Consider the following 14,729-nt stretch of genomic DNA (forward strand, 5'->3'; position numbering starts at 1 on the left):
GTGAATTTGGAACAACTCCAACAAACTCCACCTTGAGACAAATTCATCTTGTATCATCAACCCTTCATCCTGAACAGAACAAAAACAGGGAAAACCACTGGTGCCAGCAATAGTCTCTTGGACTATCCGATTAAACCAACTAAGCCCGAGCACAGCTCAAACTTAGCAACAGGAACAGGCTTTGTCATCATATCAGCAGGATTATCATGAGTACTGATCTTGCATACCTTCAGCTTACCTTCTTCAATCACATCACGCACAAAATGATACTTGATATCAATGTGCTTAGTTCTTTCATGGAACATTTGATCTTTAGTGAGGTAAATTGCACTTTGACTGTCACAGTGCAAACTTATGCAAGATTCAACTCCACAAAGCTCGGCGTACAAACCTTTCAGCCAAATCAATTCTTTGCACGCTTCACAAATCGCCATATATTCTGCTTCAGTAGTAGACAAAGCAACAACCGACTGTAAAGTAGCCTTCCAACTCACAGCACAACTGCCAACAGTAAACACATAACCTGTGAGTGATCTTCGCCTGTCCAGATCAGCAGCATAATCTGAGTCCACATAGCCAGCAAGACCCTCATCAGTTCTTCCAAACTTTAAACAGGAATTTGCTGTGCCTTTGAGGTATCTGAAAATCCACTGAACTGCCCTCCAATGTTCTTTGCCGGGATTAGACATATATCTACTAACAAGACTCATAGCATATGACAAATCTGGGCGAGAGCAAACCATGGCATACATCAAGGACCCAACAGCACTAGAATAAGGAATCTTTGACATGTCTTTGACCTCTGCATCTGTACTAGGACACTGAGCAGCTGACAACTTGAAGTGAGGTGCAATAGGAGTACTTACAGCCTTAGCATCTTGCATGTTGAAACGCTGAAGAACTTTCTTGATATAATTCTGTTGACTAAGAAAAAGCAAACCAGATTTTCGGTCTCTACTAATTTCCATACCAAGAATTTTCTTAGCACTACCAAGATCTTTCATATCAAAACCACTACTCAATAGCTTCTTTAACTTATTAATTTCATTCTTACTCTTGGCAGCAATCAGCATATCATCAACATATATCAGCAAGTATATAGGTGATCCATTAACATGCTTGATATAAACACAGCTATCATACTTAGATCTTTTAAAACTGTGTGATAACATAAATGAATCAAACCTCTTGTTCCACTGTCGAGGGGACTGTTTCAAACCATACAAGGATCTCTTCAACTTGCACATATATTTCTCCTTGCCAGGCACTATGAAACCTTCTGGTTGGTCCATGTATATGTCCTCCTCAAGCTCTCCATGCAAAAACGCAGTCTTCACATCTAATTGTTCAAGCTCAAGATCATGTGAAGCAACAACACTAAGGAAAGTGCGAATTGAACTGTGTTTTACCACTGGAGAGAAAACATCATTGTAGTCAACACCCGGAATTTGGCTGTAGCCTTTAGCAACTAACCTTGCCTTATACTTTGGAGGCTCTCTTGGAGATAAACCCTCCTTTCTCTTGAAGATCCACTTGCAGCGGATGGCCTTCTTATTCTTAGGCAAAGGTACAAGTTCCCATGTACTGTTCTTCTCAAGAGATTGCATCTCCTCATGCATGGCCGAAATCCAATTTGCAGTATCGCCACAATGAATAGCTTCTTTATAGGTTGCTGGCTCATGAACATTCTCCACCTGTTTAGCACAACTCAAAGCATGGTAAGACAAATTACACTCTTCAATGAGACGGATAGGAGGAGCAACTGTCCGTTTGGACTTTCGTTGAGCAATGGGTAGATCCTCCTCTGGAGTTTGCTGGACATCATCATGAGCATCAGCCGACCCCGAGCCTGAGGGGTCTGGCGCATCAGCAACAGTCGACCCCGGAGCCAAGGGGTCTGGCGCCTTAGCATCAGCCGACCCCGGAGCCAAGGGGTCTGGCGCATCCGACCCCGAGACCAAGGGGTCGGGGTTATCAGCATCATCACGAGCGTTCTCCACCTGCATGCGCATACGCTGCAGTTCTTTGTCTGGAACTTGATCTGAGGGCAAGCTGTCAGTAAACATCACAGATTCATTGAAAATAACACTTCTGCTCATAAAGGTCTTTCCTGTTTCCGGGTTCCACAATTTATAGCCTTTGACACCCGAACCATAACCAAGGAAAAGACATTTAACAGCTCTAGGCTCTAATTTTCCATTATCAACATGAGCATATGCAGTGCATCCAAAAACTTTCAACTGTGAGTAATCAGCAGGCGTACCAGACCATACCTCAATGGGAGTTCTTTTATTTAGTGGAATAGAAGGCGACCTGTTGATCAAGTAACAGGCAGTATTAGCAGCTTCAGCCCAAAAACGCTTGCTCATCCTGGCATTAGACAGCATGCAACGGGCCTTGGATATGATGGATCTGTTCATGCGTTCAGCCACACCATTCTGTTGTGGAGTATGGGGTATGGTGTGATGCCTTACAATGCCTTCTGATCTGCAATAATCATTAAATTCACGCGAACAAAATTCTCCACCATTATCAGTACGAAGCAATTTCACCTTCCTTTCAGTTTGCCTTTCAATCATGACTTTCCAGTCCTTAAAAGCAGCAAAGGTATCATCTTTCTGTTTCAGAAAATAAGGCCACACCCTTCTAGAGTAATCATCAATAATTGTGAGCATGTAACGAGCACCACCAAGCGAAGGCTTACGAGAAGGCCCCCATAAATCAGCATGAATATAATCAAGAGTACCTTTAGTGGTGTGAACAGAAGTGTTGAAACGTACCCTTTTATGCTTCCCGAAAATACAGTGCTCACAAACTTCATTTTACTCGAAGTGCAGCCATCCAGTAGGTTTTTCCTTATCAATTCTGCCATACCATGGTGACTCATATGTCCCAGACGCATATGCCAAAGGTTAGCTTTACTAGGTTCCTCATTAGTAACAGCAGCAACAGCGGAATCAGAACCAGTTAAAGTACACCCTCTAAGAACATATAACTTTGCAGAATTGAGATCACCCTTTAAGCAGACAAGATTACCTCTTGATACCTTCAGAACACCATCTGAACCAGAATATTTGTAACCTTTTGCATCAAGCGTGCTCAATGAAATAAGATTTCTGGACATCCCTGGTATGTACCTGACATTTTTCAGAGTGCGTGTCATGCCATCATGAGTCTTGATCTGAACTGATCCAATCCCCACAATATCACACGGGTTATTATCTCCCATCCGCACAACATCCCCTTTCGGCATAGCCTTGTAAGAGCTAAACCAATTTCTGTTAAAACAAATATGGAATGAACATGCGGAATCAAGAATCCACTCATCATGACCAGCAACACAACCGGCAAATACCACCAGACTATCTCCAGATTCTTCATCAGACACGGCAGCAGCAACAGAGACCTTACCAGCCGACTTGTTTTTCTTCTTCTCCTTATTCTGTACTTTTCTGCAATCCTCAACATTGTGATTTGTTAGCTTGCAATAAATACAGAATTTTTTGTTACCATGCGGCTTGGACTTTGAACGGCCTCGTCTTTCATAGTTTTTTCTTCCATCATCATTGGAGGATCTGTTATCAGTTCTGCCTCTCACAAGCAAAGCATCGCCTCTGGAGGACGACGTCCTGTCATTCTGCACCATACCTTTCATCTTCTCCCTTGATTGGAGAGCCTCATAAACTTCCTTTAAGGTTAGTTCATCACGGCTCAAGAGTATGGTGTCACGAAAATTTGTATACGAAGTTGGCAAAGAACATAACAGTAAAAGACCTAAGTCCTCATCATCATACTTCACCTCCATTGATACTAGATCGGCGACGATCTTCTTAAATTCAGCGATGTGGTTTATCACTGAATCTTCTTCCTTCATCTTCAGGGTGAACAACTTCATCTTCATCTGCATCTTACTGGTTAGATCTTTGGACATACAGATCGATTCCAGTTTCAGCCATAGTTCTGCAGCAGTTTTTTTCTTTCAGACACTCCTGCAAAATATCATTATGAAGATGCAACTGTATTAAGGCGAGAGCCTTCTGATCCTTGCGGATCTCTTCTGGAGTCCACTCGGCCTTCGTCTTCTTCCCGAAGCTATCCAGCGCCTCATCATAATCGTGAGTTTGCGCCAGAATTCCCCTCATCTTGACTTGCCATAGCGAGAACCGCGTGTCGTAGTTCAGTAGCGGTAGATCAAACTTCATCGACGTCGACATGAAATCCAAACAATAACCAAAGCTCTGATACCACTTGTTAGGAACGAACGGCGTATGGAATATGAAGTAAAGAATCAAACCGCAAGAAGACACACGATTTACGTGGAAAACCCCTCCAATGTGAAAGGGAAAAACCACGGGCACCAGCCGGCAACAATCTCACTATATCAAGAGTTTGGGGTTACACGCCTATGGCGGCTTACAAGAGAATTTCTCTCTTCTGTTGTTCTTCTGTCTGTCACGCGAAACCCTAGCAAGGGTGTCGGTATATATAGTACCGAAAACCCCAGACAGGGGGTATTGAGCGGTACGGACTCTTGATCCCGTACGAGGATGGAACTCCTCCTCGTCCGACCTTGAGTCCTTCGTCCTGGAGTCGGATGCGCCTGAGACTCCGTCTCGCCCGACCTCAAGCCTGGGGTCGGATGCGCCTGACCCCTTGAGGGTCGATCTCCGACTCGCCCGACCCCGAGTCCTGGGGTCGGGAGATGCTCCGACTCGCCTGACCCCAAAGTCCAGGGGTCGGGAGACGCTCCGCGTCGCTCGACCCCGAGTCCCGGGGTCGGCAGTTTCTCCGCCTCGCCCGACCCTGAGTGTTAAGGGTCGGGAAGGTCGGCCTTTATCCTGGAGTGAATTTGGAACAACTCCAACAATTATTAGGGATCTGCTGTGGGATGATATGATTTTTTGGGGAAAAAATTTAGTAGAGCTCCCAATAGATAGTTTTGGGAAAGAATTTTTTAGAAAACTCTTAGAGTTGCTCTTATATGTTCGAGAATTGGTTCAGCTAAGAGGTAATGAAAAAGGTAATCTAAAATGTTGCTTCTGTAGTTCAAGTGAATCAATGCAATACCTTTTCATTGATTGCCAGTAAGTTAACTTATTTGAGATCAGTACAAGTTTCTTTTTGGTATCACCTCATTTCAGTTACTCATATGTTCAAGAATTGGCTAAAGTAGATAAAAAGAACAAAATACCAGATTTTAGTAGGGAGTTTTGTTTTTAAAAAATATTTTAGTTGGGACAAGTACACTGTATGGCTAAGTCGTAATCATGTGGTTTTTGATAAAGATCTTATAAATCTTCTCTAAAGGTTATTTCCAGGGCACTCACTGGATTCGGTTTTGGTCCTTAATGCAAAAAGTAGAGGTGCATTGATGCACATCTTTGACAGTCGTGGGTGGAGGTTTAGTAACGTTTGTCTTTCTAGACCTTTTGTCATGGACTGGTTTATATATGCAGAGAGAATTTTCATTTTGTGCTTTCCACTTTAGATCGTGTTTGGGACCGCTTCGCTTCAGGTTTTCTAGCTCCGCTTCCAAGTCATCTTGCCAAACCCATCCAGCTTAAACAATTCCAACTTCAGGAAAAAGGTGGATCTAGGGGCCAACTCCAAGATTTTTCTGAAGCTCCTCAAAGGATGCTCCAAAAACACTTGTTTCGTATGTTCTCGTGGAGTTGTGTGGAAATTACCCACTATTGGTTACACGTACATACCGATTCAGAAAAAAATAGATCGACACCACACCCCCTCCCCCGCGACTGTTCATCGCCCACCGCCTTGATCCCTCCCTCTCGCGAACTTTCTGTGCCGCCGCGGCCGCCTCTCCCACGTCGGACGGGCTTCCTCTCGTGTCTGTGCCAGGTCGGCCGGGACGCTCTATTAGAATTAATTTAATCTAGCATTAACATTAACAGGGTCTTAGCTTAGTCTAATCATGATCACTAATCAACTTAATGCGGAAACTTAGATGCTTAGAAACTAACCAGTGCCTGAAGATGCAGTAGATGGATCTCGTGCTTCCAATCCCTCCAGTGCTCTAATTGATTGGTGTTTAGACTAATGACGAGATTAGATTGATGCACGGGGCATCCCTCCAATTCATATATATAAGGCTATGGGATCGCCGAGTCCTAGAAGGTTACTTTTATGTGTGTGCTTGCCAATCATAGCAACTGAGTCCTAATCACGGGACACGTACGTGAGAAGTTATATTCTGAGTTGTTATGTTGAGATAAAAACAATATCCAACACGCTCACCTTCATGGGCGACTCCCTGGCGCGGAACCAGTGCGAGTCCCTCATCTGCCTGCTCACCTCAGTGCGAGTCCTCGTCGCCATGAACCCAGTTTTACTTTTACCACTAGGGATTGAAGGGCCTTTAGGACGGGGAGTTGGGTTCAAATTCACATAAATCTGGTTGACGTAGGTTTTTAGGTTGCACTAACAGCGTGAGTGGTTCTGCAGTTCTTTTGCGCTCGTTGTATTGTTTTCCATCTTTTACAGTTTTGCTATTGCTCGACCTGACGGACCCGGCCTCTCTCTCGCTAGCTCTCTCGGCAAGTGCCCGCTGGTAGTGCTAGCCAGTAGATGCTATCATTCGTTATTGTTGCTCCGCAGCAAGCTACGTACGTGCGCCATGGCAGCATCTAGTAGTGGTAGCACGTACTAGCAAGTTGAACAAGCACCGGACTCCATGTCCGGTAGCAGTAGCAACGACAATGCGTACGGACGGGGTGGGTGTTTTTTCTTCCATAGTTAAAACCCAACCAGGAGCAAGAGTGACTAATTTTCTGGAGCTGGAGTTGCATCGGTAGCTAAATTGGTATATAGCTTCATTTTTTTTAGAGTTGATGGAGTGGAACTAGAAAAAGAAAAAGGTGGAGTGGAAGTGTATTTTTTTTTATTTGAGTGAAGTAGTCCCAAACATGCCAATGATCGGCTTTGTGCATCATTAGTTGATGCAATGTCTGTGATAATTTTGTCCCTTATTTAGAAAAAAATGCCACCCAACGAGATCCAGATGGCAAACCATCCTCGGAGAGGAACGGCATGGCATCTGGTATAGCTACCTGACAACGTAGCCGGTGTGCTAAATTGTCACAGCAAATTATTTGCCCACCATTTGCAATGTTACTGACAGCACATTCAGATTCATAGTTCAGACATACAGCATCAACGAAACAAAAGCCACGCTGCACATCCCAATTTGGATCTCTACGCCATCTTGGACGAGCCAACGATGGCAACATCTGCCTCGATTAAACAGCTGCCCTTCACGAGGTACCAGTCCTCCACCGACTTCGCCGCCATGAACTTTGCCCATCCCCAGCCGTCTCCCTCTTCCTTCGTCGCCAGGAACTGGCACCGCCCTGCACCCACACAATTTCCAAACCCCAGCAGCGGAAACACCCTATAAATAATCGGCGGCGACGTCCGGATCATGCTTGTTTCAATTGTTACACTTATTGACTATTGATCTAGTGTGCTTCAATTTAGAGAGTTGTAGGAGTGGCAAACCTGTCATTGTGTTGCGATTGCTGGTCACCTGGTCTTTGATGGACAGGCTGAGCTCTACCAGCACTCCTGAGCTCTGGAGGGAAGCGTCAGGCTTGGCCATATGCAGGTAGAGGGAGGCGAATTCCCCGCTGTCGTCGATGCCGGAAGGGTACATGGTCAGGTACCTGAAAAAATAGCACAGGATCACAAGATTTAGTTCATCACGGATCACAAAGGCTTTATCACTGAATGCTTATTAAATTTCGGATTTATCATTTATACAAGCTTCAGTGATTAGTACTATGAACATATGTGGTATGATGGTACCATTTGAGGCCACCGATCTCAAACTCCGGTGAGTAGCACCGTCCCTTCAGGGCCAAGAAGTCATCGATGACCCAGGTGTAGGCTTCCCGGGCGCTGAATCCGTTTGTCTTCTGAATTACTTGCACCTTGTCTGAACTGTGGTTGGCCTTAGCGGTGCTGAGCTTGATGAGCTCCACGCCGAAGACGCAGCTGTCTCCGATGACGAAGCCGGATGAGGGTTCCTTCAGTGTTTCGACGGGGATCATGCATGAGACCCTGGATTTTCTGCTTTCTTCAGTCTGGAAATGGTGGCTAACTGAAACAAGGCAAAGGAATGCAGATATATATATCTGATTGAAACTTTTCCTTCGGAGTGATCGTGGTCAGAAAAAACTTTTTTTTCTTCATAGGCAGCATATTAGTGAAACAAACATTGCGGTTATCAGCTTTAATTTTAGTAAAGTTGCATGTGTCAGGTTAGCATGCATTTGCAATCTTACCTTCATGTTCTTTGTGCTTTCCGTATGCTTGATCGTATATCAAGAGCTTGAACGATGCTTCAACGATGATGTCAGGTTTCAGATCAGAAGTTTTTGACAGCACAAGGACAAGGGAAACGTAGTCTTTTGTATCACCACTCTTCCGGTCCTTCAGGTTCAATTGCAGGTACCTGCAAACAGGTCAAGACAAAGATGGAAGACTGCTCATCAGATGGTTGCATACTAGCATCGCATCGCATAAGCAATTCAGGTCATGCTTTTATCTTCGGACAAAAAACTGAACGGGTTTGAAATGTTCTGGTGAAGATGGAAAACAGAACTTTGTGATAACTTGGTAAAACTAAGACACAGTCACACAGTATGGTAGGTTACCATTTAAGCCCCTTGATCTCAAAATAACCGGAGTTGGTCCATCCTTTTTGCTTGTCAAGAAGCGAGGAGAAGCCATCGATCCTCCATTTGAATCTGCTTTTCTCTTCCATCTCAGGCGAGGCAGCCGCAGGGGTAGATGGAACGGCCGCAACCTTTGAGGATTTCTGGTTCTTGCCTTGGTTTGGTCGACCTGAAACCACGATGGAGACGGTAAAGCATGTAGCAGAAATCAGTAGAAGAAAGCGGAATTGATGTTACCGCGAGACGAAGAGGCGCAGGCACCCATGATTGCTTGTTAGAAGGCTCTTCCTGCTCCTGTTTGAGTACAAACCGGTGTTGATGCACACTTCATGTAGAATTCTTTGCAAGAATACTTATATGTTGGACCCTTTGTGAGGAGTTTCAGAAATTCCTGGAAAATGAGGTGAGGCTTTTCTTTGCGGCTAGGACAAAACGCAAAAGGCCAGAGGTCTACGCCACAAGCAATTTCCTAGCATTGGACGGATTGAAACCGAGAAAGGCTGCAAGGCTACGGCACCTAGAATGTATTCAACTACATGACAAAAAAAGATATCTTTGTAACCGTAGTCTGTACGAACTTGCCCATACTAAATCTCTTTTAGCCAAGACCGAAAAAGTCCAGGTCAACTATTCTGGTATTACTAATTAATAAGGCAGCAAACACCTCGTCTATGCTTATCTTGATTTGTGTATGTGTCGTTTACTCAGATGAGAAGTCACCTTTGTTGATGCCAATTTCCATCTTCAGTTGCCGCCGTGAATTTTAACCTAAAGTAACATTCTTCGGTTGCATGATTGTAGCGATTAATTCTCAATTGAAAACGAATTGTGGGTATACTAACATTTGGAATCTTTGACAAATGAAGCCTGAAGATCTGATTTGTACAGATATTTATATTTCCGCACAAGCAGATGCCTTCCCAAATTCCAATGTGTCATGGTGACAAGTAAGGTTGTGTACCGCTGGTCCTAGCTAGAACTATGCCTCCCCTTCTCATCAATCAATACCAGAAGATTTTTACAGTCCTGGAAAAGGTACCCAAATAATTAAGTTGATTTTGGTACTGGAGGTAACCAAGCTACATCTGTATGACACACAATTTCCATTGTACTTTAGTCTTCCGAGATATATAATCTACTAGTAGCCTTTTTTTTTGGAAAAATTAGCAGGAGCACTGACATATTATATAAGAAGGAGAGCAAATCCAGGTTTACAGCATGTTGATTACATAAATAACTAACATAACTCTAGCTCTTAAACAAACTGATAATCTACTGACTACTAGTAGCCTAAGTAGAACCATATCATTGCAGTGAATTTTCCAAACAACGCATCGCACGCCTTTTGAACATCTAATATCAAATAAACACAAGACAAGACAGGAAACGGGAACAATTTTGTGATTTGGCTTCTTTGTGTGAAATATTGACAATTTTGATATTACAATCGGATGAAAATAGAAGAAAGTGCAAGCAAACTGTTCGTTCAAAATATATACTACATGACAAGCAATCTGTGCAGCATGTTCATGGCCGAACCTTTATTTGCCATTTTACACACTTTCAGTTTCGTCAGCGTGAACAATCAAACAAACACGCACAACAGATACATGTAGCCACCTCTTCACCATTATTGTGGTTCAGCACTTCGATCAGCCCACACATACATTGTACTCTACTCCATCTTGGAGGAACCGACTATTGCGACCTCAGCTACAATGCAACACTTGGTTTTGACAAGATAACCATTTGCCGAGTCCTTGAAATCCTCCAGCGAAATGAATTTACTCCATCCCCAGGTACGAGCGTTCTTCGCAAACGGGCACCGGCCTGCGATTTCACAACGAAACATGTCAACAATATATGATGATTATTGAAATCTGGAGTTCCGTAAAACAAGCAAAATTCTTTGAGGTAGGCAAACCTGTTCCTTTATTACGGTGTTCGCCAGTTTCTTGGTCTTTGATGGACAAGGTAAATTCTACAAGGTTTGCAGTGTCCTCGGGGAGATCATTGGTCCTTTTAAGTTTTAGGTACAAGGAGAGGTGGTTCCCGTCGCGAGATGGATACATAGTGATATGCCTGCAAATTGGAAAGAAATCTTTTACGGTACTAGTGTTCGAAAAGGACTAGTATAAAAGTATTCGACGGTCAAGATTAATTGTATACTACTAAAACCTTCACCTATGGTATGAGTAGTATACATAAGTAGTATATGTAGTATAAGGGCATCATGGTAAAAGAACACAAATGTCATCACTATAATTTTATTTTTGACACTAATATAAAGTTTAAAAGACCATTCCATTTGAAATATCACTATTTACAATGCAATAATTACTAAATTATCCATAATAATAAATAGTTAGATCTTATATATACTATATACCACTAAATAGTAGTATTGTGTACTGTAAAAAATGAGTTCCAGTCGAACAATTCAGTTGATGATGTATAAACTAACTATACTAAATAGTAAGAAAATTCAGATGAAAATAATTGCATTCAGTAAGTCAAGTGTTGGAAGCTGAAGATGCATGGTTATATGTTACCATTTGTATCCGCCGACTTCAAACTCTGGAGAGTAGCCCGGGTTCTTCAGTGCAAAGAAGTCATCAATGTCCCAAGTGTAAGTTTTGGCCTCGTTGAAGATGCTCGTCTTTTGGACAAACAGCGTCTCTGACGTCGTGTTTACTTTCAAAGTGGTAACTTTGACAAACTCGACACCAAAGACGCAGCAATTGTTGAGAAGGAATTTAGAAGACCGTTTCTTCAGTTTGTTAAGGGAAATCATGCATGAGATTCCGGAGCTTGTGCTTGCAGTCTGAAAACTGTGGCTAACTGCGCGTATGAAATTATCGTGAATGAAAACATACTTAGGTGCCAGAGGTTGTAAGTAATAACTGACAGTCTAACCGATATAATTTGCTATCATACCTTCATGCTCTCTGTGCTTTCCGAAGGACTGGTCATATATCAGCAACTTGAAAGATGCATCTACAATAGTGTCAGATTTCACTGAGCTGTTGTCCAGCTCAAGCCTAAGAGAGACGTACTCCTTGTTGTCCTTGTCCCTTGGGTTCAGCTTCAGGTACCTGAAAACAAGTCAATCCAGAGAACTGAGGATCTGCGGATGTTCTAGTCACTGGAACTGTTATGCAACAAACAGTTCAAAAAAAAAAGGTTAGTCGTGTAATCGTACCAGTTATGGCCCATGACCTCAAACACTCTTGAGTAGGTCCAGCCTGCACCCTTGTCAAGGAGTGAGGAGAATCCATCGATGTTCCACTTAAAGGTCATCGGCTGGCTTTGATCTCCAGCTGGAGAAGAAGGTGCTACCTTGGATCCATGGCCCTGTCCCAGTTTAGATCGGCCTGAAACAGCAATTAGAAGATAAACTGCAGTATGAAAGATCGAAACAACAGCTAAAATTAGCGCTAAAATACAGAAGAAAAAACCGGGTACCTCGAGATGAAGAGTTTCCCATGATGGTCCTCCAGACGCCAGTGCAGCCTGGTATTGCTGATCTTGCTATCTGAACAAGAAGACGTTCCTGTGCACTATATGTAGTAGAATAATGACATGACGTGTGCCAAAAGTTCTCGGCAAATGGGGTGAGGTTTCTGTCTCTCCTTGGAGACTTCGGAGTTTGGACAAGTCACTGGAGCAAAATAATGCAAGCAGAGGGGTGCCTACGTCGATGGCAATTTCCTGGCATTTGAACAACTGTAACCGGGTGACGGTGCAAATGTACACTGTACGATCTTGCTCCTCACGCCAAAAGTCTTGAGTCAACTGAAATTTTCTCCCTACCTAATTGAAGTTTGCGTTCTGGATAACACAAAGTGCACAGGTCAAAGACTTCTTGTCCCGGCCATGTACCTATCAGCCGCAATGTGAGTAAAGAATTCATACTACTCCACAAATGAATAGGCATTAATACGTCCACAAACAAAATTTTGAATACTAACTTTTTCTTACAATATATTTATAAAATTAGCATAGCCAATGAGTATATTGTAGGTCAAGATTTATTCCATAGCCATGTTGTTCTGAGTACTTAAAGATAAGACTAAATACAAGAGAGCTCCAACAAAATATAGATGAATCAGTGCATCATCCCTTCCTACAAGTCCCTATTCACTTGCAACCTTTCGAAATCCTGTTGCAACCGAAGGATCAGATTTCCGAGCCATTTTTCATGGAAATCATGATCCAATGTCTTGGAGCATCCAGACAACAAGAAATTGTTTCATCTTCAAGCACCATCCAGCTACTATTGAAGCTTGTTGAAATGGTTTCAAACATGAAATTTGTCATGGTTATCCATAGAGCATAAAAGTAGTACTTTTTCGGATATTGTGGAATAGTTAGAGCCCCTTGTATAATGTTTCTTTATCCTTTTTTTCATATTATAAATTATTTCTTTTATTTAAGATATAATTCAGTGGGGCTTGAATGCTTGATCCGTCCCGTTTTATGAAAAAAGATAAATATACTAACCATTTTTCAAATATTCAAACTCGACAAGTAAAGCAGATGCCAGCATCCACTACGACCTAGTTATTCACTAATTCTATTATGGATAACTTTTCTACAACCTAAAGCGATGGCTTTGGACTTTGAGTTACACAACTTTTTTTATTTTTGGAAAAAAAACTAGTTCATTAGAAAGCAAAGGGTGGTTAAACTAAAGTTATTGGCGCGATAACATATCAAATCGATAGCTTAACCATATTGTTCCTACATGAACACATTCAAGGTCATTGTCTGGAAAGTAATATGTAATTCATTTAGTTATTATACAATACAATTTCACAATGATGACCTCAGGAGAGAATTTCGAAGTATAAAATTTGGTGTGTAACTTCAACTCTTAGACGCGAGGCCTTTCCTACGTCTAACCGTCCACGTCTGTTCACCTGACTTCGTGACATGTCCTGCTTCAACTCTAGGTCAGGGGAACGCTCCCACTGTCCACAAATTTAGTCATGCAACAATACAAGTTCCTATGATATGAATAACACAAACTTTCCGAGCCAAGTCTTCTTGGCCTGGCAACCTAATAACCAGCCGCACAGAAGAAACGGACGCGACAGTTATCATAACTAGCAGATGGCCCGCGCAAATAGTGCGCCTAGGTAGCTTTTCTAATACTAACATTTGGCATCTTTTTTAATTGAAATTGCCTGTACCAAGATATTGCCATTGTTTTATCCAAATTGCTAGAACTAAAACATATTTTTTTTTAAAAATCATTTCTATGGCGTGAAACATGAATTTATAATAAAATGGAATATCTTATTTAAAATATATTTATATTTATTCAAAGTAAAATATTTTTATCTTATGATGTGAGTTTCTGCTGGAGGGTTTGTTTGGTTTGAAACAAACCTTGCTACACTTTGCCACACCTAAGGTTAGTTGATTTTGATCCCGTTAGCAGCTGTTTGGTTGTAGCCACAAATTATGGCAAGATTCCTCCTCTACCAGGTCGGTCGCACGTATCATTGACTATAAAAGTGTTGCAAGATTCTCCTATGCAAGTTAAAAGTGTGGCAAATAATTTGACGAACTAATTAACTTTACACAATTTTGGCGAGAAATTGTGGCAAACATTGTTAATCTTAGTTTATCAACCAAGCATGCCTGTAGTATGGTGAGATATTATATTTTCTTAGGTTTTATGAAGAAGATATGTGTGAGTTAGAAGTTGAAGTAGTTTGTTGCTGATAAGTTCATAGGCCTACTCAGCTCAATTGTTCCAACTGAGCTAGCTATTTGACTTGTCTCTTGAATCTTTTATTGAGGATTGTGGATGCATTCGTCGGCGAGTTGACCAAGCTGCCTTTCAGCCACTGTGGCGTTGCATCTTGACTTTTTGCATAGGTGATCAGTGCTGAGAGATCGACCTTGTTGAATAATTTTCTCTACTCTTTCACTACGCCAACCTTATCATCTACCTTTTCCCATATGTTGTTTTTGTCCTCATCTTCTCTATTGAATTCATCAAGATTTTCGGCCGACTGCTTTGCT

General features: G+C 42.2%; 2 protein-coding genes across 2 annotated transcripts; both read right to left on the reverse strand.

Moving 5' to 3' along the window:
* Nucleotides 1-7,085: 7,085 nt before the first annotated feature.
* On the reverse strand, nucleotides 7,086-9,206 carry LOC117836054 (uncharacterized). The gene is made up of 6 exons (XM_034715414.2): nucleotides 8,931-9,206; nucleotides 8,673-8,862; nucleotides 8,301-8,470; nucleotides 7,822-8,116; nucleotides 7,516-7,679; nucleotides 7,086-7,367 (listed from the first exon to the last, which is right to left on the reverse strand). The coding sequence occupies exons 1-6, from the start codon at nucleotides 8,956-8,958 to the stop codon at nucleotides 7,213-7,215; spliced, it is 1,002 nt and encodes a 333-aa protein (XP_034571305.1). The 5' UTR covers nucleotides 8,959-9,206; the 3' UTR covers nucleotides 7,086-7,212.
* An 876-nt stretch (nucleotides 9,207-10,082) lies between these two features.
* LOC117836055 (uncharacterized) lies at nucleotides 10,083-12,340 on the reverse strand. Its single transcript, XM_034715416.2, has 6 exons — nucleotides 12,159-12,340; nucleotides 11,896-12,067; nucleotides 11,631-11,788; nucleotides 11,246-11,534; nucleotides 10,618-10,775; nucleotides 10,083-10,523 (listed from the first exon to the last, which is right to left on the reverse strand). The coding sequence occupies exons 1-6, from the start codon at nucleotides 12,178-12,180 to the stop codon at nucleotides 10,369-10,371; spliced, it is 954 nt and encodes a 317-aa protein (XP_034571307.1). The 5' UTR covers nucleotides 12,181-12,340; the 3' UTR covers nucleotides 10,083-10,368.
* Nucleotides 12,341-14,729: the final 2,389 nt, after the last annotated feature.

The sequence above is a fragment of the Setaria viridis genome, chromosome 9 (genome assembly GCF_005286985.2).
Source record: "Setaria viridis chromosome 9, Setaria_viridis_v4.0, whole genome shotgun sequence".
Classification (NCBI taxonomy): domain Eukaryota; kingdom Viridiplantae; phylum Streptophyta; class Magnoliopsida; order Poales; family Poaceae; genus Setaria; species Setaria viridis.